The sequence below is a fragment of the Chanodichthys erythropterus genome, chromosome 24 (genome assembly GCF_024489055.1).
Source record: "Chanodichthys erythropterus isolate Z2021 chromosome 24, ASM2448905v1, whole genome shotgun sequence".
In the NCBI taxonomy this organism is placed as follows: domain Eukaryota; kingdom Metazoa; phylum Chordata; class Actinopteri; order Cypriniformes; family Xenocyprididae; genus Chanodichthys; species Chanodichthys erythropterus.
Window position 1 is genome coordinate 18,568,764 of NC_090244.1, and position 22,645 is coordinate 18,591,408.

The 22,645-nt window shown below is 38.2% G+C and overlaps 1 protein-coding gene across 3 annotated transcripts; it reads right to left on the bottom strand.

Annotated features, from left to right (window-relative positions):
• Nucleotides 1–126: 126 nt before the first annotated feature.
• Nucleotides 127–21,853, bottom strand: LOC137014516 (transient receptor potential cation channel subfamily M member 1-like). Of its 3 annotated transcripts, none has more exons than XM_067378879.1 (27): nucleotides 21,630–21,853; nucleotides 15,109–15,185; nucleotides 14,462–14,654; nucleotides 13,965–14,178; nucleotides 13,362–13,486; nucleotides 13,040–13,211; nucleotides 12,279–12,453; nucleotides 11,921–12,044; nucleotides 10,203–10,275; nucleotides 10,015–10,115; nucleotides 9,744–9,914; nucleotides 9,056–9,190; nucleotides 8,814–8,864; nucleotides 8,524–8,664; nucleotides 8,411–8,440; nucleotides 8,026–8,318; nucleotides 7,587–7,815; nucleotides 5,832–5,960; nucleotides 5,445–5,576; nucleotides 5,099–5,227; nucleotides 4,740–4,991; nucleotides 4,460–4,634; nucleotides 4,055–4,075; nucleotides 3,758–3,902; nucleotides 3,370–3,572; nucleotides 3,120–3,252; nucleotides 127–1,628 (listed from the first exon to the last, which is right to left on the bottom strand). In XM_067378879.1, the coding sequence occupies exons 1-27, from the start codon at nucleotides 21,705–21,707 to the stop codon at nucleotides 152–154; spliced, it is 5,178 nt and encodes a 1,725-aa protein (XP_067234980.1). In that variant the 5' UTR covers nucleotides 21,708–21,853; the 3' UTR covers nucleotides 127–151. The 3 variants fall into 3 exon arrangements, with proteins under 3 accessions (XP_067234980.1, XP_067234981.1, XP_067234982.1); XM_067378880.1 differs by having other exon boundaries at nucleotides 4,442–4,634; XM_067378881.1 differs by having other exon boundaries at nucleotides 4,442–4,634; nucleotides 5,445–5,563; nucleotides 5,810–5,960.
• Nucleotides 21,854–22,645: the final 792 nt, after the last annotated feature.

Here is a 22,645-nt window from a genome sequence, read left to right on the forward strand (position 1 = left end):
AGTCAAATCGGCATTACATCATGAAAGTGCGGACTCAGAGGAAGACCATGAGGATTTAGGGTGCCATTTTTTGATTCAGTCTCTGTAGGGCAGTGGCCCTCCAGGACGGAGTTTGCTCAGGCCTGTTCTAGAGTGTTCCCTTTTCGTATGGCTATGACTCGTCTGAAGGTACATCATCTGTTGTCTTCTGTGCTGATTTCTCTGGATCATCAGAAGTGTCTCCATAGGCTCCAGCAAGGTCTCTTTCACTGCTCGATCCATGGGCTCTTTTCAAACTGTTTCCTAAGGACGTGCAAGGTTTTGTGGACCAGCTCTTTGATCTTCCAGGGAGGAACATTGTGTCTTCTGGCAGAAGCAGTTGGCTACCATCAGCTTGCACTTCAGAATCACAGTAACCTGCACCTGTAGTTATTTCCTTTATTTGCTCTCCATCTTGTTTCTCTGAACCTTTTTCCTTTCCCAGACTTCCTTCAGAATCATCTGGATCCTTTCCCATCTCCTGCTGAGTATCTTCCAGGTGCTGGTCTACATCACCCCTTTCTTCCCGGTTTACCTGATCTACATCTAGTAATGCCTCTTTACCAGTTGCCCCTGCTGAGTGAAGCTCGCCACCCTTTGTCATCCCATCGTCTATTGTCAGCTGAACACTTTCGTGAGTCATTGATCCCTCTGAACTGTCTAGTGTCTTCTCTCCATCTTGCATTCCCATCTCCTCTTTACTGTGTCTAGAAGAAACTCTCAGCCTCTGTTGCTCAGGCTGGTCAGAATGTTGCTCTACCTTGAAACTGTTGCTAAACTTGTCAATCTGGTCTACTAATGGTCTTACCATTGATACCTTTGGCATCTGACCAAAAAGACTAGGATGTACCTTATACTCATAACTAGCACTCCAACGTCTTGTAGCTGGAGACCCATCCATTCCTTCCCCTTCTTGATTTGCTTCCTTTCCACTTGCTTGATCAAATGATATTGTGCTCCTATATCTTCGTACACTGGACGGGGATGTGCTTTGTATTTCTGTGGGATAATATTTGAAAGCTTTCACCTTTTCTAGAGGGTAGGAGGTAGTTGCCTGCAGTTTCACTCTCTCAGTCATGAAGGCTTCTTTCTGTGTGGCACCATCCGAAGTAGTCTGGTTGTCAGGAACTGAAGATTTTGGTGATTCTGGCTTTGTCCCATCAGCCTCAACACCCTTCTCACAAGGGAAGATTCGGATGTCCACACATGAGCCAAGGCGTCTTTTTACCCCTGGAACATCTACCTCTAGATTCTGGCCATATTCCTTTGTGTTGAGGTTTGTAGTGCTTATTGTTTTACTCAGATCTGCCTCTTTTTCCTCGGGTGGACGCTCATCAACACCCAGGTAATAGCGGTAGAGGCTGTACCCATCAGCACTATTGATGCTACTGTGACGCTGGAGAGAAGATGGGTCACAAATAGAGGAGGCAGATGAGCGTGTGCGGGTCAATTCAGAGTGGTCGATTCCCACCAGTCTTTCTAAGGCATTCACCATTCTGCCATTAATGTCTTCTAGCTGGGCCAAACGAAGGTCCACTGTCTGAAGGGAGGCCTTCATTGTGTTCTCCCTCTCATTCACCTCTTCAAGGCGCATGGACATGTTCTCTACCCTGAGCAGGAAAAGGAAGATAATGTATATGGGATGATTACATAAATACAAAGTTTGCAAACTGGGATTTAAGAGGTTTACCCATATTAGTGTATTTTTATCATGACAACACTTGGAAGATTTTAGCATGGTAATGGATATGACAATGTTAATGTATTTTGTCTTGGTGGAATAGATCTGCTACGCTGCTGTTGATTTTTGCTGCTGCTGCAGAACAAGTACAGGAACTTACTACTGCCAGTACATATGCCGATACACTGCTGTGAGTATGTAAGACATACTGCTGCTGCACAAATTGCATATCTCAGTTACCCATAGCAGATCTATACAGGTGGAGCTGGGGAAGGTGGAGGGTTTTAGATAAACTTTGAAAGTGCACTTAAACTTCTAAAGTGAGTGATAACCAGCCATTTAAATGTTGAGCAGCAAGCTTATTGGCTGCAGATGCAACATGAACCAGTCAGCTTATGCCAAGTAGTTAACGTGTTAAATATCATCAGCATACATTAAGGACCCATCAGTCTGCACCATCTAGAGCAGTCATTCCCAAAGGCGGGGTCCCGACCCACAAGTGGGTCGCGGGAGATTTTGTATGGGTCGCCAAGTCGAGCACTATTTTTCAGTGTGCTTGTAACACAGTTCGTAGATACGGGAAGAAGGAGGCGGGAACCGGCGAACGTTCAACATAACTTTAATACCAAAATAAACAAAGAACAAAACGAAAGTAATTCCGGCAGACCCTCGCGGACATCTGCCGGCCACACAAACATAATAAAACATAACGTTAAGTCCAGGCCTGGCCCTCTCTCATCCTTCACTGTAGTCGCTCCTCCTTTTATGCTCCCGGAGCTCCTCCGTGAGGGACTCAAGGCCGGTGCACTTCCCAGGTGAAGCTCATTAACACTCGCACCGTTCCCTCACGGCTCTCGCCCGCTATATGTGTAGTTCAAGAATTAACCGCACAAGGGAGATCATCGTTTTCTTCCGTTTATTTATTTATTTATTTTTTTGTTCTTTAGCTGCGCTCTGCACTCGGCAACCAGCCATAAAAATGGATGCTTAGCTAATTAAGAAGAAAAAAACAGCTAAAGACCAGGCTAACACTGCCAACAGCCAAAATACCGTCCCCGAGGGAGGCCAGCTTGACACTGTAATGATGAGAATATGAAAACAATGAGATGCCCTGTCAACTCTTCCTTTCTCATTTCACCTCTGCATTTTACTTTTTGTCAACAACAGGTAAATAAAAAATAATTATGCTTTGTCAAATATCTGTATCTCTTTTAAATAGTTAAGTGGAAGCTTAACTGACCTTAAAAATGGTCATACATATTTTGTTAATACATAAATTCTCTTTGTGATATATGAACTATATGGGCCTAATGTTTATTGGGTCACAAGAATTTATCGAATTTAAAATGTGGGTCCCCAGAAAAAAAGTTTGGGAAACACTGATCTAGAGTTTCATGACAGAACTAGGCATTTAATTTACCTTTCATTTGTAACCCTGATACGCTCATCATTTGAAGACAGTTGCTCGTCTTCTCTCTCCCTGAAATATTCCTCCACACATTGCTCCTCAAACTCATACAGCATCTTCAGCTCCTCCGGGGTGAGAATAAGCTCTTTATGAGGAAAACATAGAATACAAACAAATATTTATCTCATGTTCAGTTCGAATTTATTACTTGCTTGACCACATGCATCTTGATAATTTGGTCTAATTATTTTATGAAACTCACTTAATCCTTTATCCTTCTCATCCAGTTCTCCCTCCTTTTTCTTGTTACAGCGGCAGCAGAGTTTGCGGAATATGATGTAGAGGTGGCTAAAGATAATGAGTGGTGGAGGTAGCACAGGCCTGTCATGGAAGGTCATGATGAGCTGATATCTCTGGAACTTCCACACTTGGTTGGAGATGGACTTAACCTCAAAGAACGTGTTGCTTTATTGGGAGGAAACACATAACAACTAGCAAATCAACACCATTGAACTGTTACTAGAGATACACCAATGAAGACATTTTGGTAAAGACCAATAGCCACAACTTATTATGTTGCAACCGATCCAACGCTGTTTGTTTTTACATGCAAATAAGTCATCAAAACATTATAATGGTAGCATTCTTACTTGAAGACAGCAATGAGCAAGTTCACAAGCAGGATGTTGGCCACTAACAAATAACAGGCCATGATGGCTGGAGTCAGCCATGCTCCAGGGATGCAGGGTGGAAGCTTTTTCCCATCCTCATCATATAAATTGTCTCCACAGGGGGCTGTTTAGAAAAAGCTTTCTTGTTACATTAAAGTACCAGCGATGAATTTGTTCTGCATTCACAACAATTTCAATGCCATTATACCATTAGTAGGGTTATTTTTCATGAAAACAGTGTTTATCATTGTGTCAAATGTTCATCATTGTGCTTACGATTTATTTCCATTGCGTAAACTTCACCACATTCCAGAAGGGCAAAATAGAGATGAACAAGTCAGTTAGTGCAATTGGAAACCAGAATCAACAAAGTGTACAACAAGAATTAATCAAACCCAATATCAATTAAGAGACAGGCAGGATAATTAACTAGAAACTGCTGCAATGTGTATGGCAGAGTACAGCCTGAAATACTTTTTACAAGACTGAATACTCTAAACATTTCTAACTCAACAAAAAAGCTACTAAGCATTAAGTTATAGGGGAAACCGCAACAAACAAAAGAATCACAGAGGTAATGGAGATATTAATGAGGTATTATAAAGGTGGATCAGACTGTTAAAGGACACCTATCTACCCTGGAGGCAGGAAACAAAATCTTACTATAAATTCTAGTCTTACGGTCTATCGAATCTGCAAACACCTCTCCATAAATCATCCAATAAGGCATGTAGAAGATGTTGCGAGCCAAGCGCCACGTGGGCTCCTCATCTGGGTGGAGGATGGCCTGTCGTGCCACACCGAAACTCATCAGGACCACCAACATGATCACCACAAAATACAGCATGTCAATCATCTGCAAGACAGGCGGCCACTTATTCAAGTTAAAAAGTCATATAGTTGAGAATCAAGTGTACAAGGTCTGAAAGTATAATAACTTTAGTACAATAAATTGCATTACCATTTTCCCTATCATCATGACATAGGGTCCTAGGTACTTGTTGACTCCAAATATGTCCAGTACACGGATATACCAAAAGATAATGCCCACGCAGTAGATCACACGACCATAGCCCATGTAGGGTTCATTTTGAAGCCTTAGTAGTAGCCCGAGCAAGAAAGTGGAGATGGCCACCAGATCTGTGATGTTCCAGTACTCCTCCAACCACACGTTTATCTTTTGCTTGAGCTTGCCTGGTTCAGACATCAAGATCTGGAAGAGAGAGTACCAGAAATAGGCTACAAACTGATTCTTTACTATTGGGTTTGAGTTGATTTAGCTGTTTTTGCATTGATTTCTAGAGCTGTGGCTGTCTTTACCTGTCTGACTTTCTCTAGCCCCAAAGTGATGATGTATGAAATGACGATCCACTCTTGTAAACATGGCCAACGCTCCATCTTCACCAGTACTACGTAATTGTACAGCATGAGATAGCCAAGGTAGGCAATCTGCCCAATGCAAGCCAATTTTGCATTTCAGGGAAAAAAACAAAATCGATAATAATATATCAAAAATATACAAAATGTATATTATTTTATTGCATTAAATATAAACATTATTTTACAAAATAAAATAATATATTATAAAAGATGCTGGGATAGGCTTCCTTGCAACCCTACATAGAACAAGCAATTTGGAAAATGGATGGATGAATATTCTACTCACAGTATTGAACCAAAATTTGGTGAAAGGGGCATTGTAGAACTCATAGATTTTTGTCCCGATTGGAATCTGCCTCATTTTCTTATCGCCTTCCTCCTCGTCTCCTTTCTTAGAGGCTGCATCTGCATTGGCATCCTAGATATACATGAGGTGTTTTTAAAACATGTAGAATTCATAGAAACAGCAGCTTCATTAAAATCTAAAGCCCTTAAAATCATCCTGGATTTGTTTTAACTAGACCAAACATAAAATTAAGAAGCCGTTTGATGCTAGAGTTCCCTGTTTTTTCCCCCACAAGACTAACCATAATTATTTTCTGACTTTAGACTTTCTGATAGACTGTAAAATATCAGCACACTTTATATAACTAGAAGGAATGGTGCAGTTTACCCGGCCAGACTTATCATCATCCTTGGTCTTCCTGTCTTCTTTATCTGGAGTTACTTGATGAGACATGTCATCACCCAGACGGAAATCCAACAGCAGGATAAAAGGTGGGAAAACGAGGTTGAGTATCACCTGGAAGAGTTTTCAGAGACAGAAGCAAAAGGCATATCAAAATCAAGAAATAACTTACTACCAATTATAAATGTATATTATATTATATGTAAGGGATAATGTACAACCAGCCGGTTGTTTTTGCAGAATAAACCCTGACCGGGTGATCAGGACCCTGATGCAAAATGGAGAGGTCTTGCATCAGCCTGAAGTTGATTATTCTGCGATAAAAACCAGCTGGATGTACATTATCCTGCTTATTACACGGCTACTTGCCACATAAGTAAATCATTTGACATGAAATATTGATCTGAGTCTAAATATTTTATTGTCTCTTTAAACGCAAAGCATCTGCGGAGAGAGCAGTTGCTAGCAAGCAACAAGTTCAAACTAGATGGACATTTAAGAGATACGGTACAGGCATAACACATATTTATGGAAGAGGATTAGGGCCAAGCAATAATAAAAAAATAAAACCATTTTGAAATTAAATTTGTTAAATTTCAAGAAAAAAGTCGAGATACAATGTTGAGAATAAAGTCATTAAATTACGAGAAAAAAGTCCTTAAATTACGAGAACAAATTCATTAAATTATGAGAAAAATGGCGTTAAATTTCGAGAAAAAAGTCGAGATAAAATGTTGAGAATAAAGTCATTAAATTACGAGAAAAAAGTCCTTAAATTACGAGAACAAATTCGTTAAATTATGAGAAAAATGCTGTTAAATTTTGAGAAAAAAGTCGAGGTAAAATGTTGAGAATAAACTCGTTAAATTACGAAAAAAAAAACTCATTAAATTTCGAGAAAAAAGTCGAGATAAAATGTTGAGAATAAACTCATTAAATTATGACTTTATTCTCAACATTTAGACTTTTTTCTCGAAATTTAACGAGTTTTTAATCATAATTTAACAAATTTGTTCTCGTAATTTAAATAAACTTTTTTCCTGTAATTTAACAAGTTTATTCTCAACATTTTATCTCGACTTTTTCGCGAAATTTAACGACATTTTTCTCGTAATTTAATGAGTTTATTCTCAACATTTTATCTCGACTTTTTCGCGAAATTTAATGAGTTTTTTCTTGAAATTTAACAACTTTAATCTTGATATGGTTTTAATTTTTTATTATTGCTTGGCCCTAATCCTCTTTTTTACATATTACACAGCATTTCGCCACATAAATAATTATGGGTAATTATCTATAAGAGATATTGATCTGAGAATAAACCGATTTAACATTGTATCTGTTTGTTATCAAATAATCCATTACAGTATACAAAATAGTCGCAAAATGGCAGCAGCTGTGTTTGTATGAAACATAAAAGAGCGAGTCCGCGATACCGGATGACATAATTAAATAACTGTACACAAAATATTAATTTGACTGAGTTTTAATATTTTATTATCTCGCCAAACGCAAAACTTCCATGAGGAAATACCATTCCTAGCAAGCGTATAGCACTGCAGACTTCAGTTTCCCAGATGAGCCAGTGTTGTCTGTTTTTAGCGGTTGTTATCGGGGAAGAACATACAGAATCAAGTCCAGAATCAGAGCCGTGTAATAATTATATTATATTATGAAGAATGAAGAACTCATTTCATAACACATAACACATCTTGAAATGTCTCAAAGAAAATGCCTCACCTTCAGTCCTGGGTTTTTACCCATCCTTAAGCTGCCCATCCACATGTCAGTGAGGAGCATCTGACTGCAGGTGTGGGCTATGAAATCTCTGTGCTTGGCAGCCACTGCCAATTTCAGACAGGTGGAGTTACTCCAGTTCTTTAACTCATAAGTCAACAGTTTCATGGCTAGCTGTTCATCATGTTTGTAGGACTGATCCAGCAACTCATAGGCCAAGGTTCCAAACTCCCTGAAATTGCCAGAGGAGTAATTTTACAGTGTAGAAATACATTTTTTATTGCAGTATTTAAGTAAGAATTACAATTGTTTCGATCGACTTGGTAAAACAATATAGGAAAAAGTACACTTAGCATTTAACTTAGCATAGCATCTAGCAGTTGTACTTGCATGCCTATTGTAAACATAGTAGTGAACCTTACTTGAAAGGGACCTAACTCACTTGGAGTTGTTATCGAGGTCTTGCGATATGTCGTCCACCATCTCACTTTGAGACGACTCGTGAGCCATGGCTTTGAGGAGCTTACAGGCCACCAGAGCTTTAGCCATAGCCTCCTCACCCCTCTGCCACAGAAACAGAGCCATCTTCTGCCGTTTCATCAGCACTGCCCAGACCATCAGCTCGTGAAATGGGTAGTGGAAGCGACAGACCTCTGGGTCATCCACGTCAATGTCCTCTTCCTCTTCTTTTTTCTTCTTTTGCTTCTTCTTGCCCTTTGTCCTGGGTTCATCATCCTAATGAGTTGAGCAGGATATTTGCATTAATAGAGATACTGTGTGATCTGTCAAAGAATATCATTAAAAGAAGGTAAATATTTGAAGTGTACCTCCATTCCAAGCAGCTTCAAGGCTTTAGGCTACAAATAAAGGGATATTAAATTATTTAGACTATTTGTACATGCTTAAAACATTTACTAATTGATTAATCTCTACACCTCACCCTCTTCAGTCCATAAAGATTGTTGTAAAGAGCTCTGAAGTTTTTCCTTGTGTAGTTACAGCGATAGGCTCCGCCCATCAGGTACTCCACCACCAGTCCAATGTCAATCAATGTGATTTGGTAATCTGGTGGGAGATTCCCCTTTAAAATCAAAAGAACAAATGTTATTTCTCTTGAGATGTTCATCATGTTAAGTTTTATGAAATACATAATTCACAAAATCTTCTTCAGAAAACATAAGCAGCGGAGTTAATCAACCAGAATACAAAAGTAAAGTCAGAGAGCTTTACCTTTTTAACATCTCTTACTACAATATGTAGAGTGTTGGCAGGACCAAGTTTCTGAAAAAAACAAAACAAACACAAGCCAAGAGATTGCGTATGATTGAGTAATAATATTATGAGAAATATTAAAAAATATGACAGAAGGGCCTGTATTTTTTTTTTTTCCCAGTGGATTAATGAATTGCTCTTATCCTCTATTGTGCTTTCCTTGTGATAAGCTCCAAAATGATAATGGTTACGGTGCTTACAGTGTTGTATAACTCTTCTAATCGAGGGATGGTTAGAAAATGGTGAATGTTTACACCATTTTCTATCAGGAGCTTGACAAAATCCACTCTGTCCAGAACCAAAGCGTCCATCATGGCCTGCTCGAGGGAATTCACCTGAAGAGGGCGACAGTGAGAAAGAATTTGCAGTGGGGAAAATCTAGAGAGTGAGGAGCTACTGAAAAGCTAAGCATTACTGAAGCAGTAAACTTAAAAGCCAAGTACGTCATATATTTAAGATTATCTAGTTGTGAATTTTGGAAATGGTGGACTATAAACCCTTTTCCAAACGTCTCACTTAACATGGACCAGTGTTTACTACAGATAGTGTACAACAAAATAATAGCAAGACAATTTCTTTCTGTTTGTTAAGCAAGCTGCATGAATGGTGTATTCAATTAATGAACTAATGAGCCACTTCTATTTAGTGAATCAATAACCTACAGCACAACTGGTGTGATTCACAATCAAATGACTCTTATGATCAGGTTCTTTTAATGAAATGGTAACAAATACTCAAGAATTCTGGATTAAATCAGTCTGACAAAGTAAGTTTTGTTTACTCAATGTTTCATGAAGAAAACCAGCAAGACTTCATACATTATGTTATATTACATTATATTGTATTATATTTACAAAATGATGGTGCGGAAGGTCCACACTGTCTTACCCAGTTGAGTAGTTCTAACTTTCTGGGGTCAGTTTCCTCTGGTGGTTCTGGTTTGGCTTTGCCTTTTCCCTTTTTTCCTCTGACCTTTCCTTTGTTACGTTGAGTTGCTCCTTTCTGCCTTTCTTGAGATGGTGCTGCGCTGGTGGAGATGCTAGCAAGGGCACTCGCAGGCTATGAAAACACATTTTACAACTTAAGAAAAGTCTCTGGGAAATACATATTGATAAATATATTCATTGGTATATTTTGGAATGGCACATATTTCACTCACTGGTAGGTTGTGTCCATACACAAAGATTTGGTTGCGTGCTATGTCAACTCTATTCCAGGCCAGAGCCAAGCTCAGCTGATCTGGAGCTGATGCATTTGTTCCTGAATTACAATGAACACATTTGAGTTCATTTTTAACCATTACCAAATCTGTGGTGAAATTTTAAAAAGTCTGCATACTCACAATACCTTTCAGTAATGCAGTGAGGATAGCCATTTCAATGTCATCTTGTCCCTCAGCACCCATTCGAAAGACTGTTATCTACACATAACAAGTTAAATGGGGCAGCAAAACTAACACTTGACACTTTTTAAATACATTTATTTTGGGCAAGGATGTGAGCTCATTCACACTGTGGTGAAAATGAATGGAAAAGCTGTTTTCATGGATGAATGTTTGGCTTAATTTTATTAGCATTAGCAGGAAACTAGCAAAGGCAACTCTCTTATTCACACCCTGAATAACTACATAGCTAATTTCCCTCTCAAATTAAGTAATACTGCTTTCCTTGTTTAAGACGTCTGGTATTAAATGCAATTACCTCTGAGCTGCAGTCACATGTACGGTAATGTTAAATGTAATCACATTGGCATTGGATGAATGGCCCTATTCCAAGACATTCCTGAGTGTTAGCATGCATTGCTAATGAGAGACTTATGGTGGAGTCTGGGCAGTTAGATTAGTATCTCATGGCTGCATGAGTGGGGGGATGGGGTTGTGATGCCTTAACTTAAACACTTAACAAGAATGAAAAGTTAATTTCATGATAAACATCTCGGTTTAAGCAACCCATTTTTACACAAATGGCTTAGAGAAACATTAGCATGCTTGTTTTCATACTAGCATCAGCTAAGCTATCAGTATTCACTTTTAATGGTGTGCGTGAAAGTTGAATGTACATTTATGTCCCTATATAAATGTATTTATATGCATATGTAATATGCATTTATGTATGTATGTGGACATTTTTGCTCTTAAAATACATTAGCATCTCATTTTATGTAAAACACTGTTGTGGAAGGCCATTAGCTTATCTAATGCCAGACAACATGATGTGATATCACTGTAATAAATGGAGGAGATGTACAGTGTGGATTAGAGAGAAATGGATCCACCCTCCCTCCCCCCATCTGCTCATATGCAGGAACAGGGTGAATGAGCGTAGCTGGTAAGCAAGAACAGGTGGCACTACACTGATCCTAGTCCAGATGTATAGAGCTACAGATTATCTCCTGTCCTGAGGCAGTATTATTAAATACTTAATACATCACTTACCCTCAGTTAAAGCTGCAGCAGCACAAATATTACCATTAGCCAAGCTGCCAGAGTGCACTGGGTCACCCTGTAGGTGAATGTAATCTATAGGTAAGTAGCTGGTGATTGTGAAGTCTGTTCTAACTAATGGGGTCTTTTCTAGCAGATAATGCTGTAAATTGCATGCTTGCCATCTGTTAATCACAACAGTCTCATGTAAAGTGAAGGCACTAATTGCTCCTGATAAGAGCATCTGCTAAATGCTAAGGATGTGATGAGATATGTACCTACTACTAGGGAACGGATGTAGATGAATGCATGAGAGAGACACATGAATAAAGACACATGACAAAATGAATAATGAATGGAAATGTTTATTTATGAAATTTTGTACAAAATAGTCAAAAAATATTCAGCTGGTCTCTCAGCCTGGCCAAACTGGCCTTAAACTTGTTGGCCAAGCTGACAAGTGTTCATAACCCATCTAAAACCAGAAAACCTGACCTGACTGAGAGACCAACTAAGACCATCTTAGACTGGTTTAAACTTTTTTTTTTTTTTCTTAATTAAGAAAGAAAATGAACGTGGGTTTGTCTTAAAAGATGTTGGCCTACATTTGTTACATGATTTTACGTCACTTCAGATAACTTACCAACTCCCTCTTCTTCATGCATTCAATGACCATGAGCAGAATCTGCCCTGACTGCATTTTGTTGTAGTTAAAGGTTTTCTGGATGGTCACCAGCAGTTGCTCTTTTGCATCCTCATTTACCAGTCTGAAAATACAGTTTTGATAATGAACAGATTGGGCAACGATTCTCAGTGTTCCTATTAATGATGGGTCTGTACTAGAAATTTAAGGGTTAATGTGCAGGTAGCTGGTCATTATTGGAACATAAAACCCTACAGGGCAACCGGGACCCTTTCAGTGTGAAGCAAAAGGGGTCTGATCTTGATTGATCTATGCATCAAGTAAATAATTAATATAATTAATAAAAGTTAATACTTACCCTTCAATTTCAGAGTATTTGTGGGCAAAGGAAATGATATCAGAGGCTCGACCACTGCCATCACAAACCACTACGGGCACAGGTGGTTCCTCACGCAGGCTTTCCAGGACAATGGAGATGACATTGGGACCCCCTTCCACAATCAAACACACCACCGGTACACCCTGGCCCAATCCTAACACACATACACACACAAAAAGCAATTCACTTATCTAAATGTTTTGAATTGCTTTGTACAGGGATTGTGCACATATCAATATAATACTATTACAAAACATTAGCCTGAATGTTTGAGCCTTTTGGGTGTTTTGTGTTTTAAATCTTGTTTTCAATTACTCCAAATGCATGCACATTAAAAATCAAAAAGCCCTTTTGTGATTAACAAAAGGAGCGGTATTTAAAAGTGAAGTGGGGAGTACAATCATTTTAATTTGCCGCTCCCGGGTCTGATCCCAGATCAGCCGATGAAGATGTGAGTGGTGACAGCTGAGCCTCCCTTTGCTGTCCCTGCCTTATCACAAGTTCCAGGCATAGGATGACAAAGGGAAACCCACAGGTCACAGACGCCAATGCTTTGATCAAACCTGTAATGGCATGGAGCATATGTCCATTGGTCCCTGACCCCATCACCCCCATTACTAATAATCAGGATATATCTTGTGTCATTCAAACCCTTAGCAAGCTTTCAAATGTGCCCTCTTAGGAGATCAGAGGTACATTAAGCTAAAGCAGATAAGATTTGTTGATGCTACTGCACTTACGCGTGTTAATCTTCTGGAGTGAAATGTGTTTCTCCAACTGCCTGCGTAGTTTGACCTCCGCCCCGTATTTCCCACATGTGCCATTATCAGATAGTATGAAGTGTGAGTGGCTATTGTTGAGAACGGCAAGTTTGCTCAGAGGGTTGGAGATGGCCTGGTATGGTTTGTTAACCTGAAGAGGAACAAAACATTGCGGATGTCAGTAGACAAGCATGAAGCTTCTACCATTAGTTGACATAGTGTAACGCCTCAGAATATTATTTTTTCATAAGTTTATGAGCACCATCATGCTTTGTATTATATACCGATAGTTTGTGCTTACATCTTTTCCAATTAGATCCTCTTTGCTTTCCAGGATCCCCCATGGAGCGATGCCTATAGCACAGACCTTCCATCTGGATTTAGAAGAGTGGTCCTTTAAAGCATCTCCAACATGCCGGATCACTCCTACATTGTAAGAGTAACATAAAACAGGTTAAGGAAACTCTCTTAAGCACATCTGATATCAAACAAATCACATATCCCTCAGAAAACCAAATTGGAGATGGATCCAAATGTAGGATCCAAGTGATTTCAACTGTGTGGATTGGAATCATACTTGTAGAAGAGGACTGGGCAACTCTGATCCTGGAGGGCCACTATCCTGCAGAATTTGTTGTTATCCCCTACTTGTAATTTTCTAGTAATCCTGAAAATTTTGGTTAGATTAGTTGGGGATGGAGCTAACCTCTGCAGGATAGTGGACCTCCAGGACTGGAGTTACCCATCCCTGGTCAAACATAAGTAAGAAATCTAACCAAAATCTTCAGGATTACTAAACAATTACAAGTAGGTGTGTTCAAATAGGGATAGAGACAAACTCTGCAGGATAGTGGCCCTCCAGGATCAGAGTTGCCCATCCCAGTTGTAGACCATAAATACCCACCAGTGCTGACTCCACCAGTGAAGATCCATGCTCCGGTAGTCACGGCAGCCTTGATCAGGCCTTTCCCAAAGACTTGCTTAAGTTTGGGCTGCAGGTCAAAGTTCTGAAGGCCACCATGAACTGATATAAGCAACGTGGGCAACTCAAGCTGCCATTCTTTCACCATAAGATGCAGCAAGCTGTCCGGTTTAGTATCATGGGACACCCGAATATACTGTAGGAAAGATTGCATTTTAAAATTAAAGGCAAAAGTTAGCAGGTTTATAAATCTTTTCCTGCAATTATGTACCAACAAAAAGTGGTTTGGTTGATTATTTAGACTTTGTCTGATGTAAAATTCCACTCTCAAGGAGGAATTTATTGAGAGTTAATTTGCTTATTACCATGCACTTACTGGTAGTTAGTGAATAAGACTCAAGTTTTTTCTTTGAAATACCAGGTGCAAAAGTAGTGCAACTAGTTCCCCCAATTCACTCAGTAATGTTCAGAATAGGTACCATGGCTTTGTTGACAAATCCTCCTCCTTGAAATTCAATGGTGCCATAAGCGTCAGTAGGGACAATCTGGGTATGTCTGACCGCTGACCATTTTTCTTGAGGAGGGTCCACTTGCACAAGATGGTTTTCTTCTGGTAGCTTGTTGACTGCAGGAATGGCAGTGTGCTGAGTCAATAGATAACCACAGGCACACCTGAGGAAAATCACAGCAGAAGTAATGTTGGAGGTTTATTTTAATGCATGCAACAGGATGTGGCTTACGTAACTCAATTAGCTGACATTTCATTATTGAAATAATTTGGTTGGAGGGTAAGGTTTATTCTTTCAACCATTTAGATCAGGGCTGTGTCTAAACCGTGGTTAGTGTTCAATTGGTGCACACATCAGTGCACATCCTGGCATCCCTCCACCTACAGGAAGTGTGGTGGACTGGACTACACCAGCCTCTTCATGTCCACACAGTGATCTGTAAAAGGGCTTATGATGTCACACATCACCCCTTATTACATAAGAGTCTACAAAGCCTCAAAACAGAATGAGTCATAGAGGTAATTTGTCTCGCACAATGGTTTCATTATATGTAATGTTATGGTAGTGTAGTGTTTATTGTGTGTTCTTTTGAAAGTGTTCAAAATAGAAAAGCTCACCGGGTCGGATCCTTGGCTGGAAATATATGGATACATTCTCTTTTGTGAAATGTTTTCTCAATCCAAGTTTTCTGGATCTAAGAAACAGAAAAGAAAAAGCAGTAAATAAGGTGTAAAGTTTCACAATACAGAATATTAAAATAAAATATTGAAATAAAGCACCTTTCTGACCCTCGGAAGCAGAAAAGGCAGTAATAAAGTGGAAGAGTCTTTGTATATAGGTTTTAAAGTTTCACAACATTTTACACACCATCTATTTTTACCATCAGACCCCATATTCATATATGTGTAACATCAATTACAGCAAGAACTGCTTTTAGTCCCTTGAGTTTGCCTAGAGTGAATAGAGTAAATTCTCTTTGCAATGGTAATCCTTACTAAAGTATGAGTGGTACAGTACACACTAGCCGTAGATATACAGAAAACATGGAAGAGAACATATGTACATGGCAAATGCGTAAAGTGAATAACTATGGGCACTTCTTATGAAATGCATTTGTTCACCATTACCACAGATAAGCGTGCTTTTAGGACTATACTAGTACACAGATAATGCTAATCTTTTACAGTTCCCATAGCCATCTACTAACACTGCAAATCAACTGTTGCTTGTAGTCAGGATGCATAGATACATCATTTGAATGAAAGTGCATCCAGAGAGTCAATGACCATATCTAGGCTGTGGCCTTTGCTTGAAATTATTAGTGCATAGCAAATTAGAGTTCAAACTCTGTTCCAGACCAGAGTTATTTATCTCTTTTTTTTCTGTTCTGAGAAAGTGCCAAGGAAACCCATCAACATTTTTAGCTTTCGCAAAAGACCATGTCAGATTCTGCTGTGCCAGCTTTGTGATTATGCTCTGGCGCTGGACGAAAATAACCTTTGGTTCAAAGCAATATCTGTCTGGGCTTTTGTTGTTGGTTCAGCCCTAATTAAGACGAAAACTTCTGAAGCAAATCTCCTCTGAAAAATCAGTCACAGGAGAGAAGCCAAGATAAGAAAAACAGAACATGTTAGAAACCCACCAAACCATGACTTTCAATTGCACAATTATAGTAGTAAAGCAATAAATTAAGTTAAATTAATTAAAATGTGAGTTTCTTTTTGATGCGTTGCCAGGAAGCCAAACAATTTTGTGAAAGCAAATATATATATAATTTTTAAATAATACATGATTAACAAAGATGTTTTTTTTTTTTTTTTTTTTTTGTGGAAACTGTGAATTGCTGTTGCAGGAAGAAACACAAAAAAAGTTTGGTAAATTATTCGCAAGTTTTATATTTCGGTACTACGATCTCGTAAACCCAGCCCTGATCTTTCCTATCCCATCCTCACAGTAGCATCAGTAGACCATGAATCCATGGGTTCCTTCTGGTCACCTAGCGTTAGCTAGCAGGGGTCCTACCTGTGGAGCCTCTAGTCGACGTTAAGAAGGCGCCAAAGAGAAATTTTCTGCATCTGTGTCCCTCCTGGAGCTCTGCTGGCGAGGGGTGCTCTCTCCCAGAGCTCTGGCGCCCAATGAATCCCACAAGACATGAAACTTCATCACTTTATGAGGGGCTGTTCATATGATGAGCATGTGAGCAGGCTCTTTGTTCAGGGCACGTCCCATGACTCCAGTTCAAGGTAATCCTTTTGGGAGTCCCATGACCCCTCTCTCCTTGCCCACAGGGTATTTTCATCCCTCGCTGGAGCAAAGCACAACAAATCTACTTTGATAGCTTCACAACCCCCATGAAACACACTCCTTAAGCTCAGAAAATGCTTTTCTACCGCAAACACTCTTCACAAGTTGATGAGAGTCAGGTTTGTGTCTAAAATGGACAGTAATGGGAACTCACCAAAGCTTTTCATTTGAAAGTGTCACCCTCCTCCGACCACTTTGATTTCAAGCCCAATTTGCATAATTGAGAGAATTGGGCGCAGGCATTCTTTTGAAAAGAGGCCTAGTTAAGACATGACAGGACTCCAGTTGGGGGCAAGGTCATCCAACACTAATTGTTGTTAATCTCTATTTTCACCAACCATATTGTGGGGGCGAAAATGGTTCTGACAGACTAACAATCACGTCTAAGCATTGATGACGCTACTGACTTTAATCTTTTAGGGAATAATCTTTTATACAAAACAAGAGAAGTCTTTAACTATAAACCAGAGTGAGGGACTCTACTCAGTAGATGATGCTTCATCAGTTGATTTAAGGTTTGGTTTTATGAAGTAATCAGTAGTTGATAAAAGAATATCATGCTAAGGTGGTTTTGGCTGGGTTCCCAACCTGGTCAAGCTGGTGTTTAGCTGGTCTTCTAGCATGACCAGCTTAAAAATGCCTTCAAAACAGACCAGTCTGACCAAATTGGCCATGCCAGGAGATTATTTAATGACACTGGGCTGATTTACAATATATTATTCAGCAGGGTTGCCTGGTCAACCATTGCAAATATGGGGAGATTACATCCAAAATGAAGATGTCCATTTAGCCCTTTATGGGTCAAATAGATGTGCTGAGATCATTGGTTTAAAGTGCTTTACAATGGGTTCTTTCCTCAACCATCTCACGCTTTCAGAAGTTTGGTACTGTCGTCAAAACGCACGTGGACTACTGGTAATTAAAGCTCTTGAAGACAAAGGGGTTTTGCCACCGCAGTGGTTCAGCCAGTGTGACGCACTTATTTCGGCTTGTTTAAACTCATTATCCACAGCAATTAAAACTCAAATCTGCTGAGCGCTCATCAGCTTTGTCAGAGTTTTCCTCGGAAAATGCACAAAAGCTCCCTGGAAGGAAAAAATCTGATTTTCTTGCTCAAATTAACAAGGCCTATAGCAAACCTGGCAACAATCAACACTATTGAGTCTTTCCACATAGTCAGACATCTCGCACATTGTTGCTTAACTAAAAAGGCATTTGTTCATAAATAGGATTGCCGCTGTGATTTGTGAGAGCTGAAAAGGGGAAATCAGATTAAACGTTTATGCAAAGCTTTCCCACAGTTTGTGTACAAGTCTGCATTTTCACATTGTAAAGGCAAAACCCACAAAGACAAGGTAAATACTCTAAATACATACTTTCTAAAATTTAGATATAGCATAGCCTGTAAACACACTTCTTGGATTGTTTGAGTTTCTTCAAAACTAGACACTGAGGATCACATGAGAGGGTCCGATGACCCATTCCTTAGAACTAATGAGCAGTGTGGGATTTGATTTGTGCTCACAGTTCAACTCACAACCTTGTGAAAAACCTATCTATCTATCGATCCCGTTCTATAGGCCTACTGTATATTTGTGAACATTGAACATCTAGCAACACGGAAAGACAAATATCTTTGAACACTGTGTGGGTATTAAAGGTTGTACCCTAAATTGGTTAAAATCCTATTTGGATACTAGAACTTTCTCAGTCTGTGTGGATGGGTGATCATCCTCCAAATCAGTCTTGACCTGTGAGGTTCCCCAAGGCTCTATCCTTGCCCTTTTTTGTTTTGTCTATATATGTTCCCTCTGGGTTAAATTTTTAATAATAAACACAGATTATCATTTCATTGTTATGCTGATGACAATCAAATCTCTGTGCTTTTTCAGCAAAATAAAAACTGTTGTTTGAGTGCTTTAACCTCTTGTTTGTCAGATATTAAAACATGGATGTCCCTAAATTTCTTAAATTTCAATGAGAGAGAAAAAACGCAAAACTAAAAACCTCTTTGAGAAGGCAAATAGGGCTAGTCTAAGCTTTAATTATGTGATTATGTTGTGTCTTACTGTTATACTGTTGTACGTATTGTAACATTTGAATTGATATTATTCAGCAAAATGGTTAACTACTATTGTTTTGTTGTGCTTTATAAAAAAAGTGAGATCTTACTTGTAAAGAACTTTTTATGTCATTTTAAGATCTTAAACTGAAACGCTGTATGTTTTTGTTTTTTGTGTGTGTGTCCTTAAGTTGTTCTGATGGTTGTATATGCGGTATTACTGTATATAGAGGTTATACCAGGTTTGGAGACAATAGGTCTTTGGGCTTCTAGGCAACTTTAAAATGCTTAACCTTTTTAAAACAGTTCTTTTCCCCTCTTACTCTGCCTCTAAAAAGATTCATTGTCTCTGTGGGTTTTGAAAATCCAGTTAGCCATCATCACATGAGACCAACATGTCACTGATTAGCCTTGAGATTTCTTAGTCATAAGACACATTTTTTAGACAACGGTGTTTGTGTGAGAGTGTTTTTCTCTGTCTTTCTGAGAGGGGGAAGGGGCAGAGACTAAAAAGAGAAATGATTGTGAATTTTGGAGGATGCATGCAAATGTCAAAGGAAGTGTTTAAATAACCATAACCTTAGACTGGACACACACCCTTCAAAACTTCAAGTCTATTGCATGTACTGTCATCTTTTCTTTTTTTACTGTGCTGACAATTTTACATTTATTCACTAATCACACATTTATGAGGTTCGGAAACATTCACAGGAATTTGGTTTATGCGTTCTGACTCTAGATTTTACTTTCATTGCAAAAAGTAATACGCTCCATCTACTCAGTAAAACTGTGGCAACAGATTACAAGCAATATTAATAATTAAATTCAACATATAAGAACTGAGTTTGAATTAATCAAATTAATTCCTTAAAATTCAACCATTTAAAATGTGTAAAATTAGCAAACACCATTACAAAAACAACAAACTGACATAAAAAGCAAAGAGTCAAAGTGCCCAACTAAATGAAACACTGATCACAATAATGGCGACCAAACTTTAACATCAACATCTAAACCTCTGTTAATTCATGTGTTTCTCTTTCCTTTGGTGATTCTACTTGTTTTTATCAGGTGTCTTCAATGTTGGTAATTAAAAATAAAGAGTTCTTAATTCATCTTTGACGTCTATCTGTTATTCAGATAGTTTTGTTTAAATTTTACTTGCTTTAAATGTTTGACATTTAAGGAATTCATTTGGTTAATTCTAAATTCTATTTATTGCATTTACTTAATAATACTGCTTGTAATCTGTTAACAACATTTTATAGAGTAGATTACTTTTTACAATGCTGACAGCTCCTACATGTATTACATGACTCCAAAATGTGCCACTCGGCACAAGATATATTCAATTCCTTCTGAAGGCTATATTTTCAGTCTTAATCACATAAAATTGGACATTTCATAGTAGAGAGTTAAAGTGCTTAATCTTGCCTAGCTGCGGCATGGTGCTCATACTGGGGGCATTATGGGGGATTAGAGGCAGCAGAGGAGCATCAAACCATTCTGGTGCTTCTGGAGAAAGTTGCATTGCTTGTGCTTAGAACAGCCCTTTTGGTTTCTCTTGCGTTAAGATTAGGATTTGGATTAGTAAGAGATTTAAAAGATGCAAATCTGTTTTATATAATGTATTTCTAACTTCATGTTTCGCAACAAGTTAAATTTGCTTTTTAGCTTCATAGGAACAGCCGTGGTTAGAGGTGCAACTTTAGAGAAAATTTGCAAATTTTAAAGAGGGAAATTATTATTTTAATTTCCAAATGACCATTTCAAATTAACCCTTTGCATATTATATTATATTATATTATATTATATTATATTATATTATATTATATTATATTATATTTAGGGCTGTCAAACGATTAATCGTTGAGTTTTGCCTAATATATGTGGGTTTACTGTGTGTAATTACTATGTATATATAAATACACACAAATTAATGTATATATATATATGTTATTTATGTACAAAATATAAATAAATACATATACTTGTAAATATTTCTCAAATATATACATGAATGTGTTTGTATTTATATATACATAATAATTACACACAGTACACCCACATATATTAGGCAAACTCAAACTTTTATTTTGTATGCGATTAATCGTTTGACAGCCCTAATTATATTATATATTTTGTGCTTTTTAACTTTTTAAACTTTAACTTATATTATATTATATTATAATATGTTTACCCAGCCTCACTAATTAAAAAACAAGGTTAAAAAGCATAAAAATATGCACAAAAATAATAACAAGCAGACTGATTCTACATCACAAGTCAGAAATGAAAGCAATATGAAAGAATAAGGAAAGAATTGTAAAAGATTTGTATCCCAAGCTGATTGGACTGGTCTTCTCCACTCTGCCCCATTCTTACAAGCTGATTGGACGAAGACTAAACCCTTCAACTGAGATATAAACCTTTGAATCAGTGTTGTTTTACTATTAGATTTTTATGTCTTGTTTTAATTTTTAATTTTCTTTTTTAGTAATTGTGTTGCGTTTTTATTTTATGTCTAAATACTTCGTAAGTTTTAGTGTTTAGTTTGAGTTATTTTAGTACTTTTACTTTATTTCAAGTAATGAAAATGTGTTTTTATGGATTTACTGATAATAACCCTGCTGTGAATACCTGGTTCAGTATCATGTCACATGCCCTCCTACTTCACTCATGAAGAAATGCATACTTTTACTCTTTTCAATCACCCCTAGATCATGAAATCATATTAAAGGAAACAGCCCTAAAACTGGTGGACACTCTTACCTTCTGCGACCCTGATGCTGAGCGTTTGATGGAGGGCCGTTTGATGGAGCCACTGGTTTTCCTGCTGATCCGCTCCATGTGTCCAGTTCACGCTGCACCTCAAAGACTCATGACTGTGTCGGACCCTCTAAAACCCTCTTTTGCTCTGTCTCTAAAGCGGTCCCAGCACTAGCAAGCGTGAAAGCTCATCTCCTGATGTTCACTCTTTGGGTTCTCCCGCCCTTAACTGACAAGACAGAAAGATGCAGATGAGGATAAAACATCTCTCGATGACACGCTTGACACATAGACCCCGTTTCCTCCGCTTGACAGCCTGTAATCAGGATTAATGCAGCCAGCTCTTGGGACTTTAATGGGGGAGAGATTTAATAAATGGTTATTGAAGGTAAATCTACTTTGGGACACTGTGGCCCAAAAAGGTTTTGAAGACATGTAAACTTTGTGAGGATGTGTCTCCTGGACTTTGAAGACTTGAGTTGCAAGAAGAAAACAGGTACACTACCTGTGATAGGCCTATGTCAGAATGACTGTGGTAAAGTTTGAAGAGGAAGTCTGTAAGGACAGACAGTTTTGCAAACCGTATAACAATATTAGATCATGGTGATCTTATTATAAATGTCCTGGTATTCTTTTTGTTAAAGTTAAGCGAACCGCCTTATAGTCCAATGCACAGAGTTTAGCACTGTAAAACCAAGGGATTATTTAAAATAAATAAATATTAAATGAATTTCTCTAAATACATGCACACACAAATAAAAAAAGTCAATCAAATGAAACCTGAAACAGATGCGCACCTACCAATCCTTTCAAATAAATTACATTGAGAGGAACCTTTCTGTATTCACGCTGTGAATATTTGAAAAAGTAAAATAGAATACTGCCCCCTTGTGGTTTTTGTTCTAATTTAAAACTTTTATTCAGTGTCCATGTTACACATACTATATAGCCTATTAATTTCTAATGTTCTAACAATAACCTGTATTGTTAGACACAATGTACTATAAATATTATATACA

Coding starts and splice junctions, on each gene's coding strand:
- LOC137014516 (XM_067378881.1), bottom strand. CDS start 21,707: ATGGAGCGGATCAGCAGGAAAACCAGTGGCTCCATCAAACGGCCCTCC. Junction 3,573..3,757: donor TTGCTCATTGCTGTCTTCAA/GTAAGAATGCTA, acceptor CTCCCAATAAAG/CAACACGTTCTTTGAGGTTA. Junction 1,629..3,119: donor ATCAGGGTTACAAATGAAAG/GTAAATTAAATG, acceptor TTTCCTGCTCAG/GGTAGAGAACATGTCCATGC.